The following is a 12,017-nucleotide window of genomic DNA, read 5'->3' as shown; positions in this document are numbered from 1 at the left end:
CGTACAGTGGATTTGAAATGATGTGTTTTTTTAATTTCATGATTTTACGGTTCAGTTCCTGTTTGAATCGTTCACTGTGTTTGTGAATGAAATACTGCATGCGTGATGCTCAGTGTAATGATCTGTGATTGTACTATAGTACTATAGTAATCTGTGAAGCGGCTCTGTCCATGTTCTCAGAGTTTCACTCCTCCAGTGATAAAAATCCTCTCTGAAGGGCCTGATGCCCATGTTCTCCTCAGAGTGCAGAATGTTCAGGGAGCATTTGTCTGCTCTACTGCACAGAATGGTAGTCTCTACCTTGGCTCGCGATCGCAATGACGCACTTGCTCCTCAGCAGCTATTGTACTTCACAGTCAGGAGCTCCAGCGCTAATGTGCTCTGTATTGTCAGGAGGAGCATGTGCTCGGAAATAAGTCACTTACACTGAAATACAGAACTGATGTTTGGGACGCTTTAACCACCTGAGCAGAAGACTAGAAACTAGGACTGGGCAAAGATGGCAAAATACAGTCTTTTTTATTTTTTTTATTTTTTCAGAATATTTCAAGTTTCAAGTTTTATTTATTTATAAAGCACATTTGACCAAAGTGCTGTACAAAATTGTGCAAGACCATCACCCAAATTAAAACACATTCACAGGACACTGAAAGCACAAGAATACAAATAGGTTTTTCTAAAGACTTTTAAACTTGGACACTGTATTCGCTGTTCTAATAGATAATAGCAGTTTGTTCCATAACTTGGGTCCAGCTACTGCAGAAGCTCTATCCCCCCTGCATTGCAGTCTAGATCTGGGTACCTGTAGAAGATGAGTAGTCTGTGATCTGAGTGATCTGACAGGATTGTGTTTGGTAATCAACTCTGAAAGGTATTGAGGAGCGACATTGTTTAACACTTTGGATGCAAACACATTTTTGAATTCAATGCAATAATGAATAGGTAGCCAGTGCAAAGAACGTAAAATTGGCGTGATGTGGTCAAGCAGGCTGTTGCGTTTTGGACCATTTGAAGTCTATGAATAGATGGCAGGCAGCCCGTGATACAGTGAATTGCAATAATCAAACTGTGATGAGATAAAAGAAGAACGATTTGTGTTTTGTCATCTTTCAGATGAAGAAAATTATTGGTTAGCCATGTTTTCAATTCTTGGAGACAGGCTATTAATTGATTTAAGGCAGAGCTGTTTTTGCACCTAAATGGTATGTAAAGCTTTGTGTCATCAATGATATGACACATCATTTCTCCTAAATATAGAACTAGTGGCTAACATATGCAATGAAAACAGCAGCGGGGCCAAAGCTGAACCCTGAGGGACACCACATGTAACATGCACTACAGAAGAAGAATGCTTCCCTTTATTTACTGAGAATATTCTGTTGGACAGAAAAGATACATTTGACCGATTCAAGATTTTCTTTTTTTATTGAAGAAGCATTCTCTTTACATTCTTTATGAACCATTTCGTTAAAGAAAGTTCTAATGTAAAACAAATCCATCTGTTAAATATCTTTGCAGAAAAGAATGCATAAAATATGAAGGCAAATACTGTACTTAACCATACCCTATATGTTTAGAATGTATATAAAGTAAGAAAAATTACATTATCGGTAGCTCTTACTCTATGTATTATCCACCATCATACAGAGAGACTTTCACCATCCTTTTAATTCATTATGGAGAAAAACATTCTTCTATTTTCTATTTTCTTGTGAAATATCCTGTTTAATTCACAAATCTGTAACATAATATGCATTTCCGTTTAATTATTTAAAAAAATTAATACTTAATTTCATAAAAATTCAGCTTTGATCACAGAAATTACAGTTTAACACATATTCACTGAGAAAACAGCAGTTTTGAACTGAAATAATATTTTAATAATTTTTAATGTATTTTTTGTTTATTTGTTCAGTTTTTTTGAGTATTTGTGAACAGAAGAGATAGTAGTGTAGGTTTTACTGATAGTAATGTGGAGTCTTGAAGTAGTTCAGCAGCATGTGTGAGTTTAGCGTGTAAGGAAATGTTGCTTCTGTTCATCACTACTACACCCACTCTGTGTGTGTGTTAACAGTAATTCCCTGGTGAGAGTGTGTGTGTGTTTGAGTGTGAATGTGTCGTGTGACATGGAGAGAATCTCATCAGAACCGTGAAATCACTATCAACAGACACACACACACACACACACACACACACACACACACACACACACACACACACATATTCACAGCTCCAGACTGGGAGGAATGAAGAGTCCAAATGACAGAATTCATGTGTATCTCATCCCAGTCTGGATCTGATGCTGTTGTGTTCTGTCTGTGATCGAACGCTCGCTGTCATCTCGGCTGCTCATCTGTGTGTGTGTTGATGCTCTGTGTTTTACTGCTGCCTGATCTCTGATGCTGTGATCTTCCTTATCGCTCTCTTTTCTTTTCTTCCTGATGTCTTCTGTTTGTGTGTGTTTTCTTTCCTTATCTTCTCATTTCATTGCTCACAATCCTCTCGTTCTGTTGTGTTGCCCCTCCCCCCACATGCCCCACCCCCCCCCTTCTTGCCCCTCCTTCCCCGGTCACAGAGGCCACGCCCCCCACCCCGCCCCCCCAGCTGCCCCGCACTTCCTCTTTGACTTACTCCTCTCCTCCCCCACCAGTGACCCCGAGCTCAGGCGTCCTCCCCTCTGCTCCTCGTGATGTGGCCCCTGTCCTCGTGTCCAGTCGCTTCGTGCGCCTCAGCTGGCGGCCCCCGGAGGAGCCGCGCGGAGCCATCCTGACCTACGGCATCTTCTTCTCAGAGGAGGGAATCAACAGGTACGTGTTCTGCTGTGGCCGAAATAATATCATGTTTTGACCAATCACATCCTAATCCATCCCGCATTATGAATATTCATTGGTATACACATAGAAACATGTTTAATTTTATTGAATTGTTGTCTGACTCAGTTTTTATATTTCACATATGTGTGTGTATAAGACTCAAAAATAATACATTAATTAATACAAAATAATATATTAATTTTAATATATTATTAACAGTGTTGTTTTTATATTTCACATGTATATGTGTATAAGATTATATATATATATATATATATATGTGTGTAATATATATATATATATGTTGATTAAAAAATTTATTAATATTTTCCTATATATTGGAAAGTGAACGTCTCGGTTATGTACATAACCCTCGTTCCTTGATGGAGGGAATGGAGACATTATGTCATGATGACATGTGTTTACTCAGGATCCCCAATCATCTCTGATTAAGAGAAAACACCAGTGAAATATGGCTAGTGGATTTTGCATGCCGAGCCAGTCGCCGTGCATATGTGTATATAAGGCGACATAATAAACTGGTTAAAAGGGCCAGTTCTATTCTGGAATGTCCTTTGGATACTATCGAGGAGGTGGGGAAGAGGATAATGCTGTCTAAGTTGAAGTCCATTATCAACAACATCTCTCACCCTTTGCATGAGATGGTGGTGTCCCTGAGTAGTTCCTTCAGCAATAGACTGGTACATCCATTGTGTAAGGAGCGCTATCGAAGGTGGTTGTTTCCAACAGCAGTTAGACTGTTTAATTGCAATAACAATACTGTGTAGTATGGTTGTATGTTCTTAGTATGTTTTCTTTGTTTATTTTATTGTGCTTGTGGAGTATGCAGTAACAAGTGAATTTTCCCACTGTGAAATTAATAAAGTCTATCAAATCAAATCAAATGTGCATCTAGTTATTCAGGTTTTATGCTGAGAAGCCAAGAAACTATCCTGGCAACATTGATTGGTTCAAGGTCGTGGCATGGGGACATAACATCTCTGTTCCTTCCAATTTGTTTTTGTTAGACACTTGTTCTAAGGGTACCCTGGCCTGTAGAAAGGCAAGGTCTGACCAGGGGCTCAATGAGTGACATGCACATCTCGGAACTCAGGAGTGTAACCAGAGCTGAAATGGTCTCATATGAAGCAATTCGAGCGGTGCGACTGTGGTTGCAGATGCCATATGCCCCAGGAGCCTCTGAAAATGGTTCAGCGGTACCACCGTCCTGCCACTGAAGGAACTCAGGCAGTTCAGCACTGACTTGGCACACTCATTGGTGAGACGTGCCATCATACACACAGAGTCTAACTCCATACAAAGAAAAGAGTTTCTCTGCACGGGGGAGAGCCTGCAATTTTCCCAGTTGATCCAAAGGCCTAACTGGCTGAGGTGCTGGAGCACCAGGTCCCTGTGATCGCACAAATGTTCTCACGACTGTGCCATGATCCTGAGGATCCTGATGCCCACTTCCCTATAACGGGGTAAGGGCACCCTCCGTGACCTTCATAAAAGACATGGGGGGACAAGGGACCTTGTACTGCCATGCACGACCCTCAAACGCAAACCTTAGGAATGGTGTCGATGAAGAATCGAGACATTGGAGTAAGCGTCCTTTGGGTCGACAGCTGCAAACAGATCCTTAGGTTGAATGCATCTGATGATGCATGTCTACATCAACATCTTAACCAGAAGCTTGTAAAGGGCCTGATTCAAAACCAGATCCAGGATCGGCCGAAGGCCATCGCCTTTTTTGGGTACAATGAAGTAAGGACTATAGAACCATAGCTGCATCTCAACTGGAGGGACAGGCTCGCTTGCATCCTTAGCCAATAGGACAGCAGTCTCCTCGCACAGGACAGGGGCGTCTCGGGCTGCCACCAAAGTCTTGAGGACACCACTGAACCTGGGGGGGAGGGGTCACCTGACGAGCTGAATCGCATAGCTGAGTCGAACTGTCCAAATGAGCCAGCGGGACGAGTTGGGTAGCGCAAGCTACCAACGCCTCTGCCCCTGGATGGGGCAGGAGGCGTCACATCCTGACTCACCACAGCTGGATCCCAGGAGGTAGCGGCCAGAGGTGCGTGGAGAGGTGTTGCGTTCCAGAGCCGTGATCTCTTGGCTACTGACGATAGGGGGCGACGTGGTTGAAAGTGAGGAAATGGCACATCACTCACTGTCACCACACGAGCTGGATAACCTGGAGCAAATGGAAACTGCTCTTTTATCGAAGTTGTGGCTACAGCTGGATGTGAAGTCTGCGGCGGAACAAAAAGAAAAGGGAGCACAGGATTCTCCACCTGGCCCTCTTCCGGGGGAAGGAGTGGCGCTATCCTCGACATCTCCTGAAAAAGAGCAGTCACCCACATCTCCGGGTTGCCTGTGTCAGGGCTGCTTGCCGTTTTCCTTGAGGACTTAGCGGCTGGCTGGGACACGGGGGCACCGCACTCCTGCGAGAGGCTTGATGTGATGGCCTCAATGTTGTCTCAGCACAGTGGCAGGTGTAAGATCACTCCAAGGCAGTATGTGTTGATTGGCCTCTGTCTGCTTCTGTATTGCTGAGAACTGCTGGCCAAAGTCCTCGACAGTGTTGCTGAGCAGGTCAGCCTGGGATATAGGAGCATCGAGAAAGCATACTTTGTCAGCATCTCTCATCTCAACCAGGTGAACCCAGAGATGGCACTCTTGTACCACAAGCCTTCCTGAGGGACCGTGCCATGACTTTCATCGCCGTGGAGCAAAGTCAGTCATTGTGTGCAGTTCCTGCATCAACCCTGGGTTGGTACTTTTAGTGCCTTGGTTTGGTGGACCTGCAGGATAGCCACAGCATGCAAGGCAGAGGCAGCCTGGCCTGCAGCACTGTAAGCTTTGACAGCGAGACCTGCCGACAGCTCACAGGCTTTTGATGGGAGACGCGGATGATTCTGCCAAGTGGTGGTGTTTTTGCAGGCACAGGTGCACTGTAACCACTCTCTCCATCTGGGGAATGTCCACATACCCCCTAGCCGCGTCCCTATCAAAGGTAGTGAGGATGGAGGAGGGAGATGAGCGGCTTCAGGCCGTAAAAGGGGCCGTCCATGACTTTGTCACCTCCTCATGCACCTCAGGGAAGAAAGGAACAGAGGCAGAACTTGGATGTGAACCTTGCTCTGCAGCCAGAGTCCAATCATCTAGAGGTCGACCAATTGATCGGCCAGCTGATTAATTGGGACAATTTTTGACATTTTTTATTTAATTGTCATCGGCTGATAGTGCTGCAAGTTAGGCTGATTTATAGACAGGCACATCTGCGGGCAGCTAAGCATTTTTGTGGAATGCCATACAGGAGAATCTCTCTCCCTCTGGCTGCATGAGACACACAGCTTCAGCTAGCAATGACAAGGGAAAACAGGTCATTTCGACATAATTACGTTTTACCCTACTAGAATTGATACCGTAAAGTAATCATATTCATAAGTGCAACAAGTCATTTGCATGTGAAAGCAGAAACACTTTCGATTCAGATGAACCTTCTGGGCTGGCTAAAACGTGCATGTTAACTTTCCTCATGAAATGTGTCCGTGACAATCAGAGAATCAGTTTGCATTTGCAAAACACTGGTGTGTCAACAAACATAAACAAAAAGCATGCTTCAGAACTGTTTTGAGAAGGTGCTTAAGTTTTGAGCCATGTATTATTACTATGAATTAGGCTACTATTACTATTACTGTCTTTTACTCAGCAATAATCATTTACTCAAACTCTCTTTTATGAGATGAAGGGGGAAAAAATCAGCCAAACATATTGGCCAAAAAAAAATTGGCATCATATTTTCTAAATATCGGCATCAGCCAGAGAAAAACCCATATCGGTTGACCTCTACAGTCATCCATCTGTGAGGGTTTGAGACTGAGAGGCATGCACACCTACAGCGAGATGCTCACAGCTGCCTGGGAAAGCAGTGACTGACAGATAGTGAACCACTGACCTACTGCATGATGTTAAAGTTAAAAGTTATATCTGTTAACATTAGTCAGTGCATTGTGAGCTGATATGTACAGTTATGTTTTATTAACAAACATTTATAAAGATTAATAAATGCTATTCAGTAATATATATTCATTATTGTTGTTTCATGCTGGTAAATGCATTCTAATACTAAAACTGATCTATATCTAATACTAAAAAACGAGACCTTGTTGTAATGTGTTAAATGCTAACAATGTTAACTGCATTAGTAAACACAAACTAACAAAAAATCCTTGTGTACAATGTTTATTTGTCATGTTTGGTGTTCATTTATAACATTTACCAAGACTCAAACAGTAAAGCAGAGTTAAGAGCATTATTCTCTCACTGATAAATTAAAAGATGAACAAAATTAGCCAACATATGATGTTTAGATGAGCAAAGTGTGTTTACTAATGCTTTCACGTTAGAGTCTAGATCTGATTGTGTCACTAATTGAACATGTTGTTTGACTGACTGTTCAAATGCTGATGTGTGTGTGTGTGTTTGTCAGGGAGCGTGGCGTGAACGTGACGGAGGCCGAGAGTCTGCAGCTGACGGTCAGTAATCTCAGACCCGAGGCCATTTACTCCTTCAGGGTGGTGGCGTATAACGAGCAGGGGCCCGGAGAGAGCTCAGAGGCCATCCGACTGTCCACGCAACCCGAGCGTAAGAGTCGCACTGAACTCAAAATATACACCACAATATGTAATGTCTGGAGAACTTGTGAAGAGGTCTCAGTCACTCTGAGAGGAATGAAAGTCAAGTGTGTTTGCTGATTGTGATGATGCTGCAGATCTCTGTAAATGCCAGCAGTCCTGTGCAGATGTTTGAAACATCCCATAATGCTCTGTTTCCTCCTGAAGACACACAGAGAAGCTGCGTGAAAGATTTCATTATTTTATTACACACACACACACTCACTCGAGCTCTTTAACCTTTCTAATGGAGAGTGAGTGCTGAGATTGAGCCGCCTGACCTTTCCTGTCCAGACTGCAACTCTTTCTCACAAACAGCCAGAAAGAAAAACACACTTCAGCTCTGAAATATGAATATGATGTAAATGTAGAGCTCATCTGCATACAGACCGTTTCAAATGTGTTATCTGTTATCTCACAGCCCTGAGACTCATCTCAGGTGTTCAGTATCTGAAACAGGATTATTGTACTGAACTGAAAACATAAAAAATCACTACTCAATAAATAAATAGATAAATAAATATATACATACATACATACATAAATACATAAATAAAAAAACAAAACATAAGCGTATTTTATTTCAGCTACATTTGTGCATATAAATACAAATATACAATATACATACAAATACATACAGTTTAAGTTGAAGTTCTAAAATAATTCAAAATAAATAAAAAAAAATGAAAAGCTGGAACTTAAAAATTATATAGGCATATTAAAAAAAGAAATATAAAATAAAATAAAAATGACTAAAACACCCAACAAAACATACTTAAACTTTTTATAGTAGTTTTTCAAAAGTAAATTAAAATGTGTTTAAAGTAGCTTTTATTTTTTTATTTTTTATTTTTTTTTTGGTGTTGTTTTTTTTTTTTTTTTTTTTCATTTTAATAAGTTTTAGTATTTTTGTTGTTTTTCTTTTTTATTATTTTTAATCTAGATATAGTTTTTTTTTTTTTTTCGGTAGCACTTTATTTTAAGGTTACATGTTACATGCACTTACCATTATAATAACAATAAATAATGCATAATTACATGCAAGTAACCCTGAACCAAACCCTAGTCCTAACCATAACCATATAGTAAGTACATGTAGTTCATTAATATTACTCAGTACTTAAATGCATGATTAGACTGTAACAAGGACACATTAAAATAAAGTGTAACAGTTTTTTTTCCCAAATTTAAGTACAAAATGTGTTAACTGTAACAAAGCTTAGATAAACAAACCATTATACCAATATCAGCAAAATCAAACTAAACTAAAATTAAATATAATTAAAACCTCACTCAAAAAAAAAAAACAGCAGCCATATCAGCAAATGAATGAAACAACATTTTTGCATTACATTCAAACCCACGAAGAGGCAGTGTTCCTGGTCTGCTGATGTGTTTCTGAGTTTCTCATCTGTTCAATCCTGATGTGATTGTTGGTGTAGTTCTGGTTCCTGGTCCAGTGGAGAACCTGCGGGCAGAAGCTGCGTCTCCAACCTCCATCCAAGCGTCCTGGGATCCTCCGTCCCACGCCAGCGGCCCCATCCAGAGCTACAGACTGCTGTGGACCGAGACGTCCACCGGGAAAAGAGCAGGTCAGAGTCCACCTGATTAACAAACACTGAAACAGTCTGAATTCATTGATAAATACAGTGCTGGCCAAAATGGGTTACAGTAATCTAATCAAGATGTTTTCTTTATCACTTAACTTCTATGAACTAAATGAAATCAACATTTGGTGGAGCATCCTTTGTGTTTAAAGCAGCTTTTGCACTCGGTGCATTTGAGCAGAGTTTCTCAGGAGCTTTGCAGGAAGGTTTCTTGAAGCGTCTCGGAGACACAGTTCTTCTGGATTGAGTCTGTCTCAGTTTGTTCTGTTTCTTCATGTCAGTCCAGACATCTCTGTGTGGAGCTCAAAAACCTCACTGGATTATAGCAATTAATGGTAAAATTAAATGTAAACCGATATTTCCTACTGACACACTACAGCAAAAGATAGAAATAACTGACTTCAAACCATTTTTAGCTGCTGAAAATACTAGTGTTCTAATCATTTTGGCCAGCACTGATTATTATGTCTTTAAAAGGCAGTTCAGTAGTATTATTACAGAAGTCTGACCTGTTTCATTCTCACATTAGGAAAGATAGAATTAGAAATTCTAACGATACATTATTACAGAAGCCTGACTGGTGAGTGCTGGTGATTGGTCGGTGACGTCTGTAGGGCGGGGCTTACGAAGACTCATTAGCATAATGTGGTCTGGCTGTGGTGTTTCTTTCTCTTTATTGGTCAGAACGTGGAGGTGGTGGGTCAGAGCTACAGGATGGAGGGACTGAAGAAGTTCACAGAGTATTCGTTACAAGTGCTGGCGGTCAATCGGCACGGGCCGGGCCTCTCCGATACAGACACGCTCATCACCACGCTCTCAGACGGTAAGACTGGACCTTCAGCACTGAACCTGGAATAAACACATGATTCACAACTGCAATCAGGTCACAGTGTTCAGAAGATGTTTCCACAAGCCATCCAGTTAACCACACACTAATGACGGCTTTGATGTGGCTGTAATATTCAGGCCGTCACATCTGACGCGTCAATCAATTTCACGGCGTGTCACTCAACTCTGACAGTCTGACATGAGACGTTTGAGACACGTTTGATTTGTTTGCAGCTCCACTGCATCTGCATTTGAGAAGCAGCCGGGATCTTCCCTCCAATTCAATTAGAGTCCCTTGAGAGAAACACACACACTCACACACACACACACACACACACGCCTTCCTGATCAGAAAATGAATATATTTATTCATAGTCACCATCTTGGCTCAATTTGTAACAATATATTCTGCTATTGCTGCATCAGATTTGTCCAGGAGAAGCTGTGTGCGCTTTAATTTGAATAAATAAATAAATAATAAAAAAAAGAATGCAATGAAATAAAATAAAACAAAATCTGTCTGTCCTGATCTGTGCTTCGTCTGAATCTGCTGGAGCTGATGTAGCTGAAGTTTTCTGATGTTAAAGCTGTATGCCGTTCATCTCTCGTGTTTCTCTGTAGCCTGAAGGCAAACTGTTTTAGCAGCAGCTCAATGCCGCAGCGGTGTTTGAATGCTAAATCTGGTTATATTTCCCAGCAGCCCTTCTCATTAGCTGTCTAACATCAGGCTATTGATTTATGTGTTAACCTCAAGATTATGTTTGCAGTAATTCTCAAAGATTCAATCACCGGCTCTTATCAGCATCACCCAGCTTGAATTGTTTAAATAGAGCCTGTCGATGTCGTCCTGTAGATTTAGATGTGTCACGCGACGACACACGGGATGCAGAGATGTGCATGAACATTTTATTTTATTTTTTTATTGTTTTGTTTTTTTATTGTTTTATTTTAGTATTTACGAGATGCTTTTATCTAAAGTGACTTACAAATACACTAATATCTAGAATTATATTATATTATATTATATTATATTATATTATATTATATTATATTATATTATATTATATTATATTATATTTTTATTTTATTATATTTTTATTTTATAAGCCTGATGCAATATTTAAATTAATTTTGTGATGTTTTGTGATGTAATTTTGTGATGTCTCTGTCATGTAATGTAAAAGCCTGCAGTGCTGAAATCAGCACCAGTCGTTAAAAATCCCATCAGTCGAGCACTGGTTTATAGCTGATGTAAAATAGGGAGATGCAGCACGTGGCTCTTTAAGAGAGACAGCGAGACGAGCACGAGCTTCTTAACATGCTGCTCAGACCTGCTGCATTCTCCTACTCGCTCCGTTCCATTCCCATCATGCACTCCTCTGATTCTTTGTCTCATATTGGCGTGATTTTCTCCAGATGTCTGTGTGAGCAGCTTAACACGCGCATGTCTTTCTCTCATTGGCCGCAGTGTCTCTTTGCATTAGCTTCAGTGCGGCTCTAAGAGGCTGCGGGAATTTATTGCGTGTCAGCTTCCATTAGAGACACGCAGCAGAATGATTCAAATTAGCCATTGCTGCTCCTTCCCCATTTCACTGCTTAATTAAAGGCCCTCGTGTCACGCTAATGAAATTGTGTGGTGGCATTCTACACACACACACACACACACACACACACACACACACTCTCACTCACTCACTCACTCACTCACACTCATGCATGCACACACACATGCATATCCATGCACACACACACACACATGCACACACAAATGCATACATACACGCATATGCTTGCACAGTCTCACTCATATGTATGCTCACACACATGCATATCTGAGCACACACATGAATGCACACACTCACACACACACACACTGCATATCTATCACACACACATATATGCACGCACACGCATATGAATGCACAATATGAATGCACACACACACACATATGCATCACACACACACACCTGCATATCAATGCACACAAAAATGCATACATACACGCATTTGCATGCTGACACTCACAGTCTCACACACCCATATGCATGCGCACATACAAGTAAAAAATCCATGCACACACACA

General features: G+C 41.1%; 1 protein-coding gene across 1 annotated transcript in view; it reads left to right on the top strand.

Annotated features, from left to right (window-relative positions):
* LOC109070294 (netrin receptor DCC-like) overlaps positions 1–12,017 on the top strand; it is a 182,850-nt gene that overhangs the window by 111,671 nt on the left and 59,162 nt on the right. Inside the window, 4 exon segments of the mRNA XM_042723345.1 lie at positions 2,651–2,807; positions 7,315–7,469; positions 8,941–9,084; positions 9,785–9,928. Coding sequence (XP_042579279.1) covers positions 2,651–2,807; positions 7,315–7,469; positions 8,941–9,084; positions 9,785–9,928 — 600 coding nt within the window.

The sequence above is a fragment of the Cyprinus carpio genome, chromosome B5, assembly GCF_018340385.1.
Source record: "Cyprinus carpio isolate SPL01 chromosome B5, ASM1834038v1, whole genome shotgun sequence".
NCBI classification, from domain to species: Eukaryota; Metazoa; Chordata; class Actinopteri; order Cypriniformes; family Cyprinidae; genus Cyprinus; species Cyprinus carpio.
This window is presented reverse-complemented; position numbering and strand designations above follow the sequence as displayed.